This window comes from Saccostrea echinata, unplaced genomic scaffold, assembly GCF_033153115.1.
Source record: "Saccostrea echinata isolate AGI-Se365-2 ecotype Australia unplaced genomic scaffold, CSIRO_AGI_Sech_v1 ptg000056l, whole genome shotgun sequence".
Taxonomy (NCBI): Eukaryota; Metazoa; Mollusca; class Bivalvia; order Ostreida; family Ostreidae; genus Saccostrea; species Saccostrea echinata.
Window position 1 is genome coordinate 7,600,047 of NW_026889805.1, and position 21,795 is coordinate 7,621,841.

At 34.1% G+C, this 21,795-nt stretch overlaps 2 protein-coding genes across 2 annotated transcripts; one reads left to right on the forward strand and one right to left on the reverse strand.

Moving 5' to 3' along the window:
* The first annotated feature begins 4,246 nt into the window (after positions 1-4,246).
* On the forward strand, positions 4,247-15,107 carry LOC133173577 (leucine-rich repeat-containing protein 74B-like). Its single transcript, XM_061308557.1, has 12 exons — positions 4,247-4,589; positions 4,944-5,128; positions 5,348-5,455; positions 6,753-6,846; positions 7,419-7,468; positions 7,583-7,664; positions 12,275-12,360; positions 13,419-13,613; positions 13,739-13,834; positions 14,394-14,654; positions 14,751-14,836; positions 14,924-15,107. The coding sequence occupies exons 1-12, from the start codon at positions 4,247-4,249 to the stop codon at positions 15,105-15,107; spliced, it is 1,770 nt and encodes a 589-aa protein (XP_061164541.1).
* Positions 15,108-20,115: 5,008 nt separating this feature from the next.
* LOC133173578 (uncharacterized) lies at positions 20,116-21,571 on the reverse strand. Its single transcript, XM_061308558.1, has 3 exons — positions 21,499-21,571; positions 20,476-21,399; positions 20,116-20,429 (listed from the first exon to the last, which is right to left on the reverse strand). Exons 1-3 carry the CDS (start codon positions 21,569-21,571, stop codon positions 20,116-20,118), a joined length of 1,311 nt encoding a protein of 436 aa, XP_061164542.1.
* Between the last annotated feature and the right edge of the window lie 224 nt (positions 21,572-21,795).

The window sequence follows — 21,795 nt, forward strand, 5'->3', positions numbered from 1 at the left end:
CTTATTTCAGTTTTGGAAAAAGACGTAATAAAAAACTGCACACCAGACTACGACATAACTGTGCATTAAATATTGATCTTTATAGATGTAACATTATATCAAGTCCATTATGTTCTTGTGGAAAGGTAGAAGACACACATCATTATTTTTTCTCTTGTTCTAATTATACTAAGGCCAGGAAAGATTTTTTCGATAAGTTTTGAGATTTGATAAGGTTCATATTGTTGACACCCATACTTTATTGTGGGGGGATACTTCACTAAGTGTTGCTGAAAATGAATATCTTTTTTCCATTGTGCATTCATATATTCAGCACTCTGGCAGATTTAAATGATATATTGTAATTATTTATGTATTGCATTTGTATATCACAAATTCTCTTGCAGTTTACAAATTCATGTTGTGAGTTTATCAAATTTATTTCTAAAACTGTGTAACACATTTAACTCAAACTTTATAGACTTCTCATGTAGGGAGAGGGCGAAATAAGTTTTATGAACTTGTGCCCAATCCCATTGTATATATATTGCAATAAAATATGTTCAGTTCAAAAACTTGAGTGATATTGTCCCACACAAGCGTGAAAAAAATATCAAAATATAATACCCGCAATAAAGAACAATTCACTGCTCCTAGATGCGGATTAGAATTATTTAAAAGGTCTTTTATACCCGATGCCGTGTAAACAGTGAAATTTATTAAAGATAGAAGCCATCTCACTCAATGCATTTCGTAAAAACTTAACTACTCGTATAGAAGTAAAAAATCCCCCAATCTATTTTTCATTTGGTAAGCTTTATATACAAATTTAATAGACATAATTGTATATACTTAACCATGATCTACACAAATGTAATATTATCAACAGTCCTTCATGTTGATGTGGGGAGTATGAAGATGTTTATCATTTCTTTTTCTTTTTTTCTTTTTTTTTTTGCCTGTAGAAATTATCCAAACACTAGGAATAATCTTTTTAAATAACTGCCTATTTATATTTGACGAATTGGTCACCATTGATACTTTGTTATAATGGTTGATGTTTTGCCTTTACAAACTCATATAATTATTTTTGCTGTTGTGCATAAATTTATTAATGAAACCTGTAAATTTTAATTGCTATGTTATCTAACAGAATTTTCACTTATATCGATTGTTAACTTTACATTTTCTATGTTCTATTTCAATTGCATGACATATTGGTATATTTAAGGAGAGGATGCAGTAAGCTGTAAGAACTTTTTTCCAATCCTTTTGATTCATTCAATAAAATAATTATGTTCAAAACAAAAACAAAATGCTGTCTACACATGAAGCATCCCGTGTTAATATTTCCATAGTTCCCGACCACAGACGTCAGACCCAATCACAACCCGGTTAATTGACTTGCATATTAATTAGGCACTTGACCAAATTATATAATATTCTGATTTAAAAAAAAAAAAATCTAGGGCAAGGTTGTGAGAGCATGATTTCAATAATAGTCTGTAAATTCAGTTTTGTTTGATGAATATTCATGAAAAAAATATTTATAAATAGTCAATGCTATTTTGCAAGTCCAATTTTTCATTTTATTGAAAATGATTATCTTTGGTAATTCGAATGTATGTTCATTTCTTCTAAATAAATTATTTTCTAGCAGCCCCAATGTTCTATGCTCTAACCTTTCCTAGAAATCAGTTTGCATATACTACTACATATATTTTATATACTACTACATATATTATATATACTACTGCATATATATACTGCTACATGTATTATTTACTTCATCAGTTTTAAGAACTTCATCTTCTCAAATTTCATAAAGGTCTTTTAAAATGTTTTTCGTACTGTGGTCACGAAAGTCCAGGGAAATAAGTCCAAACAAAATCTCAAGTCGAACAAAGAACGTGGAAAAGAAACAAAATATAAAGAGAGGGTTAAAAAATTAAGCATAGTACAAAGAGTTCTTTAATTTTGTTTCCATTGTTCTTACGTAATATTACTGCCCCTTGTTTGCGATAGGTGTTAGCTTAACTAGATTACCATGTTTAGATAAGCAATTTCTACCTGTCAGATCTTGTGTGCTCTAAAACTGTCAACAACAACATTTATCAATTAATTAAAAAAAATATTGTGTGCATTCAAATAAGGATTTACAAAGGATGCAATGAACAGGTATTTTTTTCCTCCCCAAATTTTTAATGATATTATTCAATAATATTTTAGTATCAAAAAGTTACATAGGTTAAATAAGAAAACGTGTTATATATACATTTTGACACTATAATTTCAAGAAAATAAAGTTTATTTGAATGATTGGTAATTTTAAGACTGTAAAACAAATGTTTTTCTGTCCACAATTTCAGACCATTGTTTACATTTAGAGGGAAAAATAATAAAATAGATGACAAATGTTTTATTTAAAGGTAAACAATAAATACATAGGTAAATAATAAAGAAGGAAAGATGTCAGTCGTGTTTGAAAAATATAGAAAATAAGTGTATACCTTTAAGGGTATCAAGTTTATGATTATTAAAATCATATGAAAGCAGAGACTTATCCATCCTCCGTTTAAAACTATTTTAGTTATTGCTTGATTAGGATCGAACAGCTGACATGGATGCATTTCTACAGTTAGTTATCCATCCTAGCTACTAAGCATTTCTTTTTCAAATGAATCGTCAAATGCAGCTACATGTACTTAAATCTGACTCAAAATCGAGAAGAACGTTAACACAACCTTTAAAAAAAAAGCAACTAATATGATTTTCTGTCATTTCAAAAAGCTAAAAAGTATAATGAATCATAGTGACGACTGTAATTAATGCAGGGGTTACTATTTCTTGACATGGGACACATATACGAGTACATGTGCGTTGATGTGCGAAAAAAAATTATAGAACGTCAATTTTATTCATACTTAATGTTATAACTTTAATTGGTCAACAAAGGGATGAGAAAAAAACCTTACGAATCACTATACAAGTTAAAGTATACATCGTTCCTTGTGGAAGAACCTTAATCATGAAATCAAATGGTACATTTTTTAAAAACCCTTTTAATGAAATCAAGTGGTGCCTTTTTTATACCCGCCCCCCGCTTGAAATGTGGGAGGGTATATAGTGATCGGGGTGTCTGTCCGTCCGTCTGTTACGCTTTGGAGTACCCATCTCTTATCCGCAACTCCTCTTATACCATTGAATGAAATTTAATGAAACTTTCACAGAATCTTTGTTACATAGTGCCATTGTGCACCTCATATTTTACTTTTTGATCGGACACATATTTCGGGTTTCCCATAGCAAAACATGGACACTGCCATTCTTTCTATAATATTGAAGGGTACCCATCTCTTATCCGCAACTCCTCCTATACCATCTAATAAAATTTAATGATACTTTCACAGATTCTTTAATACATAATGCCATTGTGCACCTCCTATTTTTCTTTTCGATCTGACACTTATTTCGGGTTTCCAAGAGCAAAACATGGACTTTGCCATTATAATCATATGGGGGGAGGGGGGTATCATTTAGTGAGCTCTTGGTGTTGAATTCGATATATTTTCAGGGAAAATTACAATCAGAAATTAGTTTTTAATTCAGGCTTAGTTGAATGTTTCGATTTTTTCATATGTACATGAATTTATTAAATCTACTAAGAGACTAATCTAAGTATATTGTAATATTTTAAATACTATAATAAGTGTACAATTTTACAATACTCATATTAAAGCTGGAACAGTAAGTAAATAATTTATACATAATTAGGGGGTCATCGTCTTTTTTTTTTTTTTATACAATATTGAGGAATAATACTTGATTTTGAATCTTTATTTTGGACTATTAGTATTTTTATTATCATGTACAAGTATTATTATTTATTGTCTTTGTCTTGACCTATTATAGATTTATTAAATAAAAATATGTTTAAATTAATGTTTCGATTTATCGGAGATATCCACGGACTGCCATGGCCTTGTACTTAAATGATTCAAAGAGAGAAGGGATTAATAAACTCTATTTCAAAAATATATAAAGTGTCGATATAATTTTCAAAAAATGTTGGATTTTCAAATTTACATAACTGATTTTGCCTTATGTTATCTGCTTAATATATAAATGAAACTCGCAGAATGACGTGGTAACTCCTTTATCACCTCAATCTGGAGTTTCCTTTATATATTAAGCATATATAACATAAGGTAAAGAAAATAATTAATATTATTAATATATATCTTCGTCTTACTCATCTTACAGACAAATGCGCAGGGTAGTACACACTCGTCAACTCTCCCCGCTTCGTCAGGGTAAGTTGCCAAAGATAAGAGGGAGAAACCGGAAGACCTTACCCACTAGACCCTCTTCTGAATGCCTGATACGAGATCCGGCCGAATTGTCAATCCGTCCCACTGAGCTGTCTGTCCGTCCCAATAGCGCCCGCCCCGAAGGCATCATAGACGACAAACATTCATTCAGGAAAGTGGCGTGTAAAGTTAATAACATCATGAAAATGAGAAGGAAAAAACGGACGTCCAAATCATCAAACGCAGACGAAAGCGACGAATACGAAGATGAAAGTTCAGACTGTGAAACTGTTTTAGATGGTATGTATATTAGAGCACGTCATGAACATAGAAATCCGGTCTCTTGCAAAAAGCTCCAAAACACGGGTCCGTAGAAGGTGGGGGCGGGGGTGCACCCCGACTTTTTTTTTCTGAGTATTGAAAAAATGTACCAAAAAGTAAGCCCCCTAGGATTTTCGAGTTTGGACAGTTTAGTTTTTTCTTTTGGCTTGTCAGTTTTGGAGATTGCCACCCTCGCCTACTTTTAAAACCACTGCTACGGGCCTGACACGGTTACTTATTTATCTTTTTTATCTACATGTAAAATTAAATTGTATGGTCAATGTGTAAGCTGAAAAATGCAGGAGAACGACAAGCGCATTTTTTTTTGTTTAGATGTTGATAACATTGGGATGAAAAGACTTCATACAACCGAAGACCTTCAGTATCGCTCGCTGTGTGAAGAGCTAGGGATTATTCCTTGTAATGCCTTCGTCCGTCAGCTGAACAACCCACACGCAAACATATCGTACAACCAGCTTATGCCAATAGACTTCCGGGCAATTTCAATTATTCTTATTGTGAGTACTTGTGCAAGTTTGAGTATCGGGATATCAATAAATGCTTCATATAAAAATCAAATGATATTTTGTTTTCATTGGATTTATTTTACAGTGTTCAGGTATAATGTTTTGTGTTTTTATTTCGCAAATCACTTTCAAGAAGTAAGACTGGCATTTTTGTAACGACAGAACCTTTTTTAAAGTCCTAAAACATGGATATTAAATGATATACTTCAGAACAATGCGTGTATAACGTCCCTGAATGTCTCAAACAACAACCTTGGAACCAAAGGTGTCACCTACCTTGCTGACGTCATAACAGAAAATCCTTTCATCGAAAAATTGGTGAGTTTTGAGAAATGACTCTTTCTCTTAAAGTCGTCTTAAAAACTAGTCGAATAATATATTTACATCCACTGAATATTTTCATGCAAACCGATTGCTATTTATCTGAAGCAATAAACATAATATACTTCTAGACTAGTAGTAATGTCCAAAGTCAGGTGGATATTCATCAACAGAAATGTTGTCCCGAGGAAATGCGGAAGACCTGGGAAACTGATGACCAAGGCCGAAGTAAAAAGTTTCCCAGGTCTTCTCCATTATCGAGGGACAACAGTTTGAATGTTTCCCGATTTGTCATGAAATAAATGTTTTATTACTTAATCTACTTAATATTTTCTCAAAGTAATGATACAGACAATGATCCATTATCACGTCATAATTAATTTCCCGTACTTTACAGCTACAATATTGAATTATGTAGAAAACGAGGCATTTTCATGGCATTCAATTTGAAATTATCGTTTGAAAAGTAATCCCGATACCCATATACATTCAATTATTATCCTTTCAAGTAAGTGGCCAAGAACACCTTTTCTGAAGGTTATTTTGAGAAAATGTAGGCTCCTTTCACTCGCCAGAGATCTTTGCCTTAAACGTCTGACTCAGCGTGTTATATTCAAACCTTCAAGTCATCATATATTGTTTACTAAACAATACATGTATACATCAATTTATTAGTGCCTAATAATATTACTCCATAAATTTTCTGATTTTACATCAATCGGTGTGAGAGTTTGATTAATATTTATCTTGTTGAGGTTGGTTTCAAGAAATGCTACAAACTGTTGTCGATGTATTTTTAAAAGCCATTGATTATTACATCTATATCATTACTTTAAAGAGTCAATGTATGTTAGGTTATAAAACACATTTCATGACGACTCGGGAAACAGTCAAACTGTTGTCCCTCGATAATGGGGAAGTCCTGAGAAACTGTTGTCCTCAGCCTTCAGCCTCGGACAACAGTTTCCCAGGTCTTACCCATTACCTCGGGACAACAGTTTGACTGTTCACCTCGTGGTCATGAAATAAGTGTATAATGCATAATTACAATTTATATAGTTTTATTTAGGTTTGGTAATATAATGTTATATCGATCCTTCTGTTACCTAGAAGGAAGAGCCATAGACAAAATAGTAAAAATAATTCACTTTTAATTTTTCCAATTTTGAAATACAGCTGACTATAGATAACAGCAATGTGGTTACCTTACATAAGAAATAAAGGAGAGAATATTCTATTGATGTAAATACCCGGTATATTTGGTACCTAAAACATTCTTTTTTTTTAATTTAAGGAAATGTCTGCTGTGAACATGGATGCAACAGGTTTTAAATCACTCACCAAGGCTCTCCTGGAGAATAAGAGTATAACGTATTTAGACATATCAAGTAAGTCTGAGGCTGTTGACTTATTTTATTAATTTTATAATGGCAAATCACTTAGTATCCAGTCACAGATTATCAAAAGATTGCCAAGAGTTTTTCGATTTCTTACTCCATCGTCTCAAGCCATGGTCCTAGTCTTCACTTATAGCTCTCTCGTACTCTCTCAAGCCACGGTTAGTAGTCCGCACATAACTCTCTCCTACATTGTCTCAAAGCCACCGTCCTAGCCCGCACATAACTCTCGCCTACTCTCTCATTGAGAGAGTTATATACAGACTACGAGCCATGGCTTGAGAGTTTCAAGCCAAGGTCCTTAGTCCTCATATAGCTCTCTCCTATAACCGCCAGAATGGGAGACGCGCGTACATTTTTGTCGTGGTTTGCGACGATGTTCTTACTCATGATGTTGTGGGATTTGTTGGACATAACAATGCACAAAATGTCAGTGCTTTAAAACATTGCCATCAGATTTGATACCCCCTCCCTGCTTCCCAAATCATTTATCTCGTTTTAAAGAGATTTTACAAACGTATTTCCCCTTAATCGACAAAAATATCTTCTCTTTTTTTCTAAAGAAAACAACATTGACAAGAAAAACGCCGAAGACATGGCCAAATTTATAAGGGTAAGTTGTCCACACGTTATTTCAACTTTTAGAGAATTGCGGTGCTTGCATATCGGGGCATATTTGAAAATAAATGAAATACACAGATTCCATTAGAGGTTCTTACTTTTTCAGACGAATGACTACATAGAACACCTGAATCTATCTGGAAATCTGATCGACAGTGAGACAGGGTGTATCTTAGGACCAGCAATAGGTACGCGTCATATAATGAGATAATTTACATTTTACGATGCCTCAGTTTTTTTTTTTTAAATTTAAAGGGTTTTTATCACGTCTCAAAATTTTTTGATATGACAAAGTTTACATGCTATTAAAATCATAAATTTAAAAATATTTGCTAAAAAATTAATATTTTTGATGTTTCAGCGATTCAAAGTTTCTCAATATGCATATTTTGATCGCCGATGTTACGCGCCATTGCTCTGACGTCATAGGTGTCAATTCTGGTCAAGCGAAGTACTTATTGTGTATAAAAAAGAGCTCATTTGTTGTGTCTGTTAAACCTGTTTACGGTTATAAAATAATTAAGTGATAAATGGATAATTGACAGCTAGTAAGGTATAATTTATGGCCTTAGGATGCACAAATGTGCACAAGAAAGGTCTTAGGAATTTTTTTCCACATTTCCTAGACTTGGTCGAGAGATGGTTGTATGTTCGTTCGCCCTAAAACTTGTTCGCCCTTGACGCCGTTCGCCCTCATTCCCCTTCGCCCAGAGTTCGATCGCACTAAAACTTGTTCGCACAGGGTCCGTTCGCCTTATTTATATTGCAGAAAGTTGAATATTGAACCAATGGATTTTTAAAATAAATTATATGTACCTCCCGACTTTCCAAAACGATGCTACGTCCCTGGTTAAATCACACGAAACTTAATAAATTGCAGACGGGAGACAACAGACGTATGCATGTGGTCACACTATAAATACCTGTACTTTCAAAGACCCGACAGACCAACAGAAATTAACGTCCCAGTCCTTTAATTGTTTTCAAAACATAACGCAGATTGTATGATCCCCTAAAATACAGTGACATTATTAAGTATAATTAAATCAATTAAGCATTTAAAGAGCATAAATATCAAATTTGAATTATTTAATTAAGATTACGGTAAATAAAAAAAATACTGTAACAACATTTGAAAAAAAACACCAAGTCGTAAAATATTGAATAAAATTAATAATAAATGTTAACATTTACTATATACTGTATATATAATAGGGCGAACGAGATATAGGGCGAACAAGAATAATGGCGAACGGACCCTGCGCGAACGGACTCATGCGAACAGGTAGATAGGGCGAACGAACCTAATATCTCGAGGGTTGTATGTTCGTTCGCCCTAAAACTTGTTCGCCCTTGACGCCGTTCGCCCTCATTCCCCTTCGCCCAGAGTTCGATCGCACTAAAACTTGTTCGCACAGGGTCCGTTCGCCTTATTTATATTGCAGAAAGTTGAATATTGAACCAATGGATTTTTAAAATAAATTATATGTACCTCCCGACTTTCCAAAACGATGCTACGTCCCTGGTTAAATCACACGAAACTTAATAAATTGCAGACGGGAGACAACAGACGTATGCATGTGGTCACACTATAAATACCTGTACTTTCAAAGACCCGACAGACCAACAGAAATTAACGTCCCAGTCCTTTAATTGTTTTCAAAACATAACGCAGATTGTATGATCCCCTAAAATACAGTGACATTATTAAGTATAATTAAATCAATTAAGCATTTAAAGAGCATAAATATCAAATTTGAATTATTTAATTAAGATTACGGTAAATAAAAAAAATACTGTAACAACATTTGAAAAAAAACACCAAGTCGTAAAATATTGAATAAAATTAATAATAAATGTTAACATTTACTATATACTGTATATATAATAGGGCGAACGAGATATAGGGCGAACAAGAATAATGGCGAACGGACCCTGCGCGAACGGACTCATGCGAACAGGTAGATAGGGCGAACGAACCTAATATCTCGAGGGTTGTATGTTCGTTCGCCCTAAAACTTGTTCGCCCTTGACGCCGTTCGCCCTCATTCCCCTTCGCCCAGAGTTCGATCGCACTAAAACTTGTTCGCACAGGGTCCGTTCGCCTTATTTATATTGCAGAAAGTTGAATATTGAACCAATGGATTTTTAAAATAAATTATATGTACCTCCCGACTTTCCAAAACGATGCTACGTCCCTGGTTAAATCACACGAAACTTAATAAATTGCAGACGGGAGACAACAGACGTATGCATGTGGTCACACTATAAATACCTGTACTTTCAAAGACCCGACAGACCAACAGAAATTAACGTCCCAGTCCTTTAATTGTTTTCAAAACATAACGCAGATTGTATGATCCCCTAAAATACAGTGACATTATTAAGTATAATTAAATCAATTAAGCATTTAAAGAGCATAAATATCAAATTTGAATTATTTAATTAAGATTACGGTAAATAAAAAAAATACTGTAACAACATTTGAAAAAAAACACCAAGTCGTAAAATATTGAATAAAATTAATAATAAATGTTAACATTTACTATATACTGTATATATAATAGGGCGAACGAGATATAGGGCGAACAAGAATAATGGCGAACGGACCCTGCGCGAACGGACTCATGCGAACAGGTAGATAGGGCGAACGAACCTAATATCTCGAGGGTTGTATGTTCGTTCGCCCTAAAACTTGTTCGCCCTTGACGCCGTTCGCCCTCATTCCCCTTCGCCCAGAGTTCGATCGCACTAAAACTTGTTCGCACAGGGTCCGTTCGCCTTATTTATATTGCAGAAAGTTGAATATTGAACCAATGGATTTTTAAAATAAATTATATGTACCTCCCGACTTTCCAAAACGATGCTACGTCCCTGGTTAAATCACACGAAACTTAATAAATTGCAGACGGGAGACAACAGACGTATGCATGTGGTCACACTATAAATACCTGTACTTTCAAAGACCCGACAGACCAACAGAAATTAACGTCCCAGTCCTTTAATTGTTTTCAAAACATAACGCAGATTGTATGATCCCCTAAAATACAGTGACATTATTAAGTATAATTAAATCAATTAAGCATTTAAAGAGCATAAATATCAAATTTGAATTATTTAATTAAGATTACGGTAAATAAAAAAAATACTGTAACAACATTTGAAAAAAAACACCAAGTCGTAAAATATTGAATAAAATTAATAATAAATGTTAACATTTACTATATACTGTATATATAATAGGGCGAACGAGATATAGGGCGAACAAGAATAATGGCGAACGGACCCTGCGCGAACGGACTCATGCGAACAGGTAGATAGGGCGAACGAACCTAATATCTCGAGGGATGAAAGGGGGCCTTTTTCTGCAAATGCGATGGCGTTTATCTCCATTCACAACAATCGTTTATGTTCGATCGATCACAATTTTTTTTCTGTCCTATAAAATATTTTAAGGAAAGATACCTTTAAAAAAATGATAAATGACAAACACGCATTTTAAAAAATCGCACAGAATCTAGTAGGAATGTTGTTAACTTCGTAATGGCGTACGGCGCCATTGAAGAGTGTCATTTCTAGGAATGCGGGTGGTTACGTTCCGATTACTTGTTCGACCCGCGTGGTTTCGACACGAATCCATGTTCGACCCGAGTGGTTTCGTTCCAAAGCAATTAATTGCTTCGGAACGATATTAATTAACACTTTCAACAGTTTTACATTTTATTTTTTCGTCTACATTTTTTTTTTTGTATCGACCACGTATATTTTTGTATCATAATTTGGAGAAATCTACATTAATGTTTAGATAGTGCATATGTGATCACGGTACATTTGAAGAAGTATTTGATTAATTTTTATGGAAAACTGTTCAAATATAATTCATTACTAAACAAATTCATCAACATCCATGCTTCGCGATAGTACAAAAAATGTTAGGAAACCTTCTAACTGCATGTTGACTACACATACGGAAACAACTACCTATTGACACGCACATCTCTGAAGCCATACAATATACAGCTACCGGATATCCATTTGTTTACCGCACAGTGTATACCCCTGTACTCAGGTATTCACATATTGGGATAAATATTAGAGGAGGTCGAAACCACTTGGGTCGTAACCACGCGGGTCGAACACGGAATCGGAACGTAACCACCCGACACCCATTTCTAGTACGTGATATTCACTGCTGGAACAGATAGAAGATGTACAGGATTTATTTATGTATAATTAATTAAAAATAATAATAAAGGAGAATTTAAAATTCCCATATTTATAAATGTTTACGAAGTTAAACTTCAGTAATTCATTCTTTTTAGTCGAAGTCCCGAGTTGTCAACGGCTTCGTCTTCGGTGACTTCTTAGCATATTTTCTGGTTATTTCTCTCTGCTAGACGTTCATACATAAAAGATTGACCGTCCATAACCAAAGGAACATAGTCGATGTCAAAATTTCAACCGGCCATATTGTGTATTTTATTTATTTAGCGTAAAAATCTATTCAAAATATTTTTCTTACGATAAGCTTTACGAGTTCTATTGACCATTGACACCTATGACGTTTCAGTACCACGTGACCCCTATCTAATTGTTGGAGATTTTTGCTTCGAGGACCCTATATTTCGGGCGTTTTATCGTCTAATTTCGGCCGTTTTCAACTTTATTTCATAATTAAACGATAATTAAATGTTTCAAGAATATAATAGTGCTTTATTTTTAAGAAATATAGATACGTGATAAAAACCCTTTAAGTATCAATTCATTATATTTTCATTATTGTTATTAATATTTGCAGCGTCAAATTTAACGATAAAATACCTGGATCTCAGCTGGAATCACATACGTCGACAAGGTGCTCGTATAATTACAGAGTCTATTTGTGTAAGCATGCTTTAATACCTATTTAAATGTTATCAAAATCTTTTTTGAAAAAAAACATCATAATTCTGTTAAGAACTTAATTCTCAGTTTCCTATAGAAATGACGAAGCTGTGTAAGTTTTTTGCATGCCCTAATTGGTATTTTGCAAACCATCAGCATCATATAATGTCAAAGTATCAGCATAGAATGACAAATGTCATCATAATAATGCTTAAAATCTGCTTAAAATCTTTTCAGTGTTCAAAAATGCCAAAGTATCAGCATAGTATAACAAAATATAATCATATAATGACGACGTATCAGCATAGTATGACAAAATATAATCATGTAATGACAATGTATCAGCACAATATGACAAAATATAATTAAATGATGACAAAGTATCAGCATAGTATGACAAAATATGATTATATAACGACAAAGTATCAGCATAGTATGACAAAATGTAATTACATAATGACAAAGTAGCAGCATAGTATGGTGGTTTAACAGAACAGTTATCCATGTAATCTAATAAACAAAATTGGTAACAATTTAATGTGAGTTTAAGTTTTTGCGATCTGAAAAATGCGAAAGCGAAAATTGGATTGTCGCTAAAAACACTGTTATATGGTAATCAGCATAGTATGAGAAAATCATATTATGACAAGTTATCGACATAGCATGACAAAATCATCACATATGACATAGTATCAGAATAGTATGACAAATATCATGATACAATGACAAAGTATCAGAATAGTAGAATATCATCATATAATGTCAAAGTATCGGTATTAAATGAAAATTAATTAAAGTATCATTTTACAGAAAATTTTCACACCCTATTTACCATCTACGACTCGTCAAAAGTTACTCATCGGTTATTTATCTGTCCTACATTCAGACATATTAATACCTTTTATAGTCAACATAAGCTACCAAGATCTATAATACTATGAGATGCCTGAGTGTATACAGTAATCATGCTCATGAAGTCAAACACTACTTATTTACATCACAATAAATTGTATAATCTCGATCTAATGTCTGTTTCATTAATTTTGCTTTCTTTAAAGAAAAACGTGGAGCTTGAACACGTGAATCTGTCATGGAATGGACTTGCAGAGCATGGCTGCAGAGCTTTCGGTACAAACCTCTCAAAAAATCACACGCTACGAATTCTTGACGTTTCCCACAATAGGATAACGTTTCATACTTTGGGCAATTTCCTGAAAGGCCTACAATCCAACAGTACTCTGCAAAATTTAAAGGTGAGTTAAATAAAAAAACCATTCTAACTGTTACAGACAGTTAGATATATTCTTTTGATACCAAACAGAAGTTATTATTAACCATTCTATATTATAGATTTATTATTAACCATTCTATATTATAGATTTATGGAAACCCCATTACTACAGATGGTGCCTTAGCCATACTGAAGGTGTATGAGAATTCTCAATCCTCAGTACTGGAAGAAATCGACATACAGGTAAGAGACAGATGAAAATCGTGCATCACATACCCCTTAAGAGTAATGGTGATTGTGTCATGATTCAAGGACTTACTCTCAAGGTCTAGGTGCAATAACGTTTGAAAATCATGAATGAGATAGCGTGCTACGTATAATTAGATTAAAACCAGCTTATCGTAAGCTGTAGCGTATCGAAGCAGCTGATTTTATAAAGATGCTAGCTACAACGTTGTAAAAGTCAATAATAGTACATCCGTTCTTTAGCACTTTAGACCGTAAAGCGTGGTTTTATCTTGATCCAGGGCCGAGGTCACATGGCAATGATATATCATAATCTTCCCATTGTTGAAAAGTGTAATCCTTTGGAATGAGTTCAGGAGCTTTTCAGACCTAAAATGTTGCAGCTTTTGATCTAAAATGCATCATTCCATAACCTTGTTTTTGTTCAAAAAGGGTTTTAGTTGAAATAAAAGGATTCCCTAACATCAACATTTCAAAGTGAAAATAAGAAAAAGACACTGAATTAGCTTTATCTGTAATCTGATTTTGTCTAATCACTCTAAAAATTTTGCTACAGGACATTCCAATAGATGAAAAGTTTCAGAGACAAGCATGGAATTTGATGGAGAAAAGAAATATCAAATTACATCACAGGGACCTGGTCACTAAACCGATCACTCACATAGGACGGACTCGACATCTGAATGACTTTAATCCTGTTCTGATTTTGTTTGAGTACATGCGCCAGGAAGGCTTCCGGTTGGTTGATCTGTTTCGAACCCTCGACACCGACAATGACAGACAAATATCACGTGATGAACTTAAGGCTGGCTTTGCTGTAAGTTTACAAGTCTTTGAGTGATTTTCTATTATTGAAAGATGATATCACTCATTTATATACACATGTACAAAGTTGATTTTGTTCTTGTTACAGAAAATGAACGTTCATTTGACAAATACACACATAGATCAAGTGCTCGGAATTTTAGACAAAGATCGAAACAACACTATTGATTACAGGTAGATAAGAAAAATTTTGATTTATTATTTTTAACAGTAGAATAAAAATCCTTTATTATATCATTTTTTTTGCACATTGTTTTCCAGTGAAATGATAAAGGGGCGAAGATATGCTGATCACATTCGCCAGTCCTCCCAACAATGTGGTAGGGAAAATCTAGCCGAAATGATGGTCGATTTGCAAAAGTTGATGAAGAAAGCAAGAATAGAGAAACAGACGATAAAATCAGCCATGAGACGTAAACCACAGCTACTTCCTGAGAATATGTAACGAACATCGTATCATGATGCTTTGTCAACATTATTATACAAAGTTTTAGACTAGATGTGAAAAGAGTGCTCGAACTGTCGTATAGCTCAACACTTTTCTTCTAACATGAAATTCAAAACTACAAGAATGGTTCCTGAATAAGATTAACAAGTTCACCAGCAAACAATGATAAATGATTCCTGGAGAAGCTAAACGAGTTTACGAGCAATCTATGAAAATTGACAGAAATTGTGAAAGCATTCTGTTTGAAATCTCCTCCTCTTTCGTCTACTTTATTGAGGAATTTCACTTGCCATTTTTAGAATTTCATCAACATCTTCAAAGCTTACACCGGTTCAAGATCAACTCTGGTTTGAACGAATCGAACTGATGTAGATTATGTAGTAAAAGTAACCATTTATTGATATGTGTGAATTTCAATCACCGAAATACCACTATTTCTACCCAGTATCTTGCATTTAGTGGCTTGTTATCTGTTACACTTACTTACATAAATTTTCAAGACTCTGAAGGCGACCAAGCTCAATTGTTCCTAATATGAACATACAAAATATGGGGGTTTTTTTTGCAAGCACCTTTCAAGGGGGTGTAATCTCGGTAAAATGAACTTGTTTGTCAAAGTATTTCATTCTATTAAATGAACGCTCTTGTATCCATTACAATCAGATGTTTTTTCTTAAATATATTCTGTGTACATCATCAGCACCACAACAACGTGCTGGAATAAACAAGTGTTCCCGACTTCAAAAAAGAAAATAAAACTTGATAATAGATTATTTGTTAGATTAAATACTTGTCGTGTTTTGATTTTTTAAAATGACTATACATCAAATCTCGTGATCTCGAACTTGATGGGGCTGAGATAAAAACTTTCAAGATTTCCAAAGAATAGAGATAGTGAAGTTTTAATACATAAGGTTGGATAAAAATCGTATACAATCATAAAGCACGTGGGATGGGTTTCATCACATGTTTTACCTAAATTTTATGAGTTTTACCCTTTTTCGCTTTCCATCCCATTGTCACCAAAATTACGCCGCAAAAAACGTGTGCGAAATTACGCCTTTTTCAAGAAAAACCTGTTGTTTTTATCAATTAAATTATATAGTGATGTACCACTATTACCTGTATATAGTGTTTATGTCTCCCAAAGTACCAGTATTCGATACTCAAGAGCATGCTTTTAGTACGTTCCGTTCAATTTTAAACCGAGACAGGCAACTGACAAATAAGTTGATGTCACAGGGATTTCAACAATTTCATTAAAAGTTAACATTTCGAACATTCTATGTCGTTTTAGTGACCTTGTTTGAAAATAAGAACTATCTTTGGATATTTTGGCTGTTTCATATCAATTGAGTTCATTGTTTTATCCTGAAATTGATTACGGATTATCTCGTTAACCTGATCAACACACAGGGCTCACGGTGGGTTGGACTGGTCGACAGGGGGTGCTTACTCCTCGTAGGCACCTAATCCCACTTCTTAAATTTTCAGGGTTCTTGTTTTATATCCTGTTTACAAATTTGTATTGTTTAAATTTTTTGAGATCGATCATTGTTCGTTATCATTGCCTTTTACATTTGGAATTCTACCATTTAAGATTAAAATGTTCATGTTTTAAAACTGGGCATTATTCCTTTTAAGCTGTTTGCATTATGATTAGTTAAGAAAACTTTGCAACTGACAACAGTTGCACAGGTCAGTGCAGTATACAAACAAACACAATGCACGTAACTGCAATAAAATTAATAAACAAAGGCAATGCAAGATAACGAATACGTGTCGCCATTTCACGCCGTTACCCTTGACAATAAAGCAGTCAGATGTAACGAAGCGAAAGGTATATCCCAGTGCTGATATCGTAGAAAGTATGATCAAATATGGCGTATGCCAATTTACGAGTCCTGTTCAGCTTTAAGTACTGTCCAAACGGTGTCTGGATTATAAACAAGAACATTCGATCTTGCTGTTTTCAGATACATAGCGTTTAAAACTGGTAGTGCTTTTTACACTGTGTATATTGAGTATTAGAATGTGTTGTTTAGATATTTTTGTGTCGCCTGCAGAGCAGAGCAACACTTTGGGATCACTTTACCCGGCATCTGTCTGTCTGTCTAGCTGTTCGTCTGTCTCACCTTATATTTTTAGAACTGTAAGAGGTGTGGATTTTGATATTTTGCACATATATTCCTTGGCACTATGGCTTTTGTATATTACCATGGTTACCAACCTCGTGACCGTTGACTTTTCACATACTTTATATAATAGTTCATAATGCCGATATAAAGCATATTTTGGACATTTAAGAGGTAGGTCTACGCTATCGAGCATGTGCACTGTTTGTCAAAAACATTATGAGCAATCCACTTGATCTTTGACTTACTTTGCAAAAAATACCCCGGGCAGTGTAATTTTAAAGTATGACTTTTGAATTTTGAGAGTTTTGGGGTTTTGGTAATTAGCATTTATACATGTTTATCAGCTCATGATACTGTACTTTGAAAATGTATGATATTCAGTTACCACACAAAGTTATATTTAAATACGATGAAAATACATCGGGATCTGTATTCCACAATGGATCGTGTAGACTGACAATACTAGAATCTCTTTTGGAGGATTGTTGGAAACAGGTTTTAATAAAATGATAAATAAATATTTCTAATCAAAATCCTCTCAATTTAATTATTAATTTGAGGGTTGATGAACCATATTTTCTTTGAACGTCAGATTTTATCGCAGTCTAATACAATCTGTGGATACTTTTTTCCCTTCTTTTCGGGCAATTGTATGAACTATCATGCTAAAAGTAATTATTTACATTTGCAAATATTTTTCTTAGATGAACCTATTGAAGAGAAAATATGTTCAATTCTGTATGAACTTATTTGGGGGTCAGAGGTCATGGCATGACCGAATCACACAGCGCGATGATATCTGTCTACATATTTCTGTCACGGTGACACTGGTTTCGGAACTTCTAACCCGTTAAAGCGATGAAAAAGATAAAATTATTGGAACATATATGTTTTTCTTCGTTCAACAAATGATCATTTGTTCTTTCTTCGATGCGAAGAAAGCCTAAATCACGCTTACCTTTTTAACCCGAAATCCCTCTGAAGGTATGTAAACGGAAGACGATAGCACCGCTTTTGACTTCATATATAAAGAACTCATACAATAATAGTAAGATTATTGTCAGTAGCGATCATTGTTTTGCATTAGGAACAGATATTTCCTGAACTGGACTGCTGAACATCAATGTAAGTATTCAAATGTTGGAGCGAGGCGAACTCTCAAGACCAAACAGCTTCTAGATCATTGTGCGTCACAACGTAGCAATACGGCGGGCCGTTCGTGTAATAAATGCAGTTCTTTTCAGAATATTTGTCTCAAATGTAAATAAAAGTAATAAACAACAATGTTAAAAAGTTCACTGGGAAATGAACTTGGTTGGTACGTGATCAAATCTTCTGAGAAGCCCTTCGGGCTTCACAGGATTTGATCACGTGACCAACCAAGTTCATTTCCCAGAGAACTTTTTAACATTGTTGTTTATTTCTTAAATAAATAGTTGACCACTCTAAGATTTATTTACGTCTTTAATGAAGCTACAAAACAGGCGACACATGCGTTCCTTGGAGCACTCTAGTAATGTCTATATAATTAGCATGGTGAGCTCTTGGTGACAAAGCACTTGAAGTAAAAGACAATACACATACTAAAATCTTTTTATCCCACCTATTTAATAATTCACTGTTAATGGGTTCATTAGTATAAACATGCTTTTTTTCCTCATTAAAAAAAAAACTTGTACCTTTAGCTACATTTCAAGTTTCAACTTGATTACAAAGTAAAGCAAAAAAAAAAAAAAAAAAAAAAAAAAAAAATAATAATAATAATAATAAAAAAAAAAATAAAATAAATAAATACACATGTTATAAAAAAAATTACATTAAAACAAAAACCACAACACGATTCGAACACTCTCCTCAGTAAAATTTCTATTTTAATTCCCCGCTGAATTTATACGCATAGCTTTATTAAAAATCAAAACAAAAAATGTGGGTCAATGCGCTTCTTTTGGCGCTACAGAGCATTTAGTTTGACCTTTTTGCACTGTAAATACCTCTTACACATAAATCAATTTTTAAAGTTTCTCCTCCAATATTTTTTGTTCAAATAAATTATGGGAACAAAAACAGTCTTATTTCATCTCTAATAGACACATTAAAAATTGTGACAACGAAGAAATTTTCAAATTACTCCGTATGTTCAATTATTTGACCTTTTTGCACTCAAGCATTTTCATTTTTCTGGCATTAAAAATTTAACAAGCAAAAAAATCATTTGAAAGTAATGACATTTTACTGAATTGAAGAAGAATGGTTAAAAGTATCGTATATATTGAGAAAAGAAAATCAAAAGTGGGGGTCTGTGATGTTAATTTTGAGATATTACTTAAAAAGTGCTAATTTAAAGCTTAAATTAGGGCTATTTTTTTCTTCATTTTCACAATATATTTGCTATATTTATCAAATATGATGATAGAATTCATGACAGTTTATTTAGTAGATAATATAGGACCAATATAAAACAGTCCACTGCACAAAATAACTCTGTGTGCATACTGCATGTAAAAATAGGAATCCAAACTTAGCATACTTTAAATACTTCGAAAGAGAAAAAAATTTTCTTCGATAAAAACCTTCCGCCACAAAATATAGTTCCCCACTTAATGCTTTTGGTAGGGAATTTAATCATGGAGTTTAAACTGAATATAGTTAAATTGGCATCGTAGAATCAAAATTTATTGTAAGAATTAAAACATTATGCAGAATTTTTGAAATATAGGTTAAGATAAAAATCTGCTCAAAAGCTCAGGAGCGAACCTCGTTAAGTGCCTCAGCCGGGATATTATCAGGCCCTGCTGACTTGCCATTCCTCATCTGTTTTAACTTAAAACCAGCAGATGAGGACCTAGACATAGACTGGGGACCACCTACTAAGGAGGAAATAAAAATAGCCTTAAAAGTTTTAAGGCTATTTTTATTTCCTCCTTAGTAGGTGGTCCCCAGTCTATGTCTAGGTCCTCATCTGCTGGTGTAATATTAGGAGGGTTGGGTGGAACTGGCCTATTCAACAATTCTTCAAAATGCTCTTTCCATCTCCTTCTTTGTTCTTCTTCCCCTTCTAGTTGCTTCCCTGCCTTGTCTTTCACTGGCCTTTCTTGTTTACTTCGCTTCCCAGCTAGTTTCTTGGTGATGTCATACAAGTCTTTCATGGTTCCTGCTTTTGCAGCTTGTTCTGCCTCCGTTGCTAGTTGCTAGTTCCTCCATGTACCTTTTTTTGTCAGCTTTAATACCTTGTTTAGTTCTCTTGTTGGCCTCTGCATACTCTTTTTGTGCTTTTGCTTTTTCAGCTCTCGTTCTGCTTGAATTGACCCCAGCCTTCTTAGCCTTCCTCTCCTGTACTTTTCTAAGTGTGTCATTTGTGATCCACTCTTTATGATGGTACTTTTTCACTCCAAGTATTTCATGGCAGCTTGTTGTGATGGTCTCTTTTATCCCTTTCCAATGGTCTTCAAATGTTGTTACTTCCCCTTTTTCCTGAAGGACTTGGTATTTGTTTTTAACCGCAATCTTATACTCCTGTAAGATTTGGGTATCTTGGAGAAACCTGGTGTTATATCTGATTCTCTGAGAGTTTCCTTCTGTTTTCATTTTTCTGAGCTTCAGTTTGATGCTGCCTGTCAATAGATGGTGATCTGAGGCTACATCTGCTGCTCGTTTGACCCTGGTATCCTGCAAAGATCTTCTAAACTTTTTATTGATGCATATATGATCTATCTGGTTTTCAGTTAATTGGTCTGGTGATACCCAGGTGGCTTTGTGTATTCTTTTGTGCTGGAATAAAGTGCCACCAATAACTTGTTTGTTGGATGCACAAAAGTTTGCTAATCTTTCACCATTTTCATTCATTTGTCCCAGTCCATGTTTTCCCATAATCTCGCCATATCCGGTGTTATCATTTCCAATTTTTGCGTTAAGGTCTCCCATCATGATGGTAACATCTCTTTCTCTACAGGTGTCAATAACACTTTGAAGTCTGTTGTAGAACTCATCTTTTGCTTCTTCCTCTGCATCATTTGTTGGGGCATAGCACTGGATAATGTTTGTTTTAATCCGTTTATGTTTTGTTTTAAAAGATGCCCTTATAATCCTTGGTCCATGTGCTTCCCAGCCTATTAATGCTTCCCTTGCTGTTTTGGATAGCACGAGTGCCACTCCTTGAGAGTGCGGTGAATTTTATTCTTCATGTCCAGAATAGAGGAGTAATTCACCTGTAGTAAGTCTGCACTTTCCTGATTGAATCCATCTTGTCTCACTTATGCCGAGCAGTGTCAGATTGTAATTTCTCATCTCTGCTGCAATTTGCGCTGTTTTCCCTTCTTCGTACATGGTTCTTACGTTCCAAGTTCCTATATTGATATTTCTGGGTCCGAGAAGGGTTTTCGGCCTTGTAGTTTCCTTCTGTCTCTGGTTTTCACCACATGGCGTCCTTGGTCTTCCTTTTGGAGAACCTTCTCTTCCAGAATTTGAGAAGTCTTGATTAAATCTTGTATGCGTTTCTGTAGCAATTGCCTTTTTACATGGCGGGTTGCTAACCCTGCGCAAAACCCCCT

Excerpts from the sequence above, each read along its gene's own strand:
- LOC133173578 (XM_061308558.1), bottom strand. The coding sequence starts at position 21,571 with ATGTACGAAGAAGGGAAAACAGCGCAAATTGCAGCAGAGATGAGAAAT. Across the intron at positions 21,400-21,498 it reads TCTGACACTGCTCGGCATAA|GAGTGGCACTCGTGCTATCC; the intron begins GTGAGACAAGAT and ends CGCACTCTCAAG. Across the intron at positions 20,430-20,475 it reads CAACAAGAGAACTAAACAAG|CAACGGAGGCAGAACAAGCT; the intron begins GTATTAAAGCTG and ends ACTAGCAACTAG.
- LOC133173577 (XM_061308557.1), top strand. The coding sequence starts at position 4,247 with ATGCGCAGGGTAGTACACACTCGTCAACTCTCCCCGCTTCGTCAGGGT. Across the intron at positions 6,847-7,418 it reads AACGTATTTAGACATATCAA|AAAACAACATTGACAAGAAA; the intron begins GTAAGTCTGAGG and ends TTTTTTCTAAAG. Across the intron at positions 13,614-13,738 it reads GTACTCTGCAAAATTTAAAG|ATTTATGGAAACCCCATTAC; the intron begins GTGAGTTAAATA and ends TCTATATTATAG.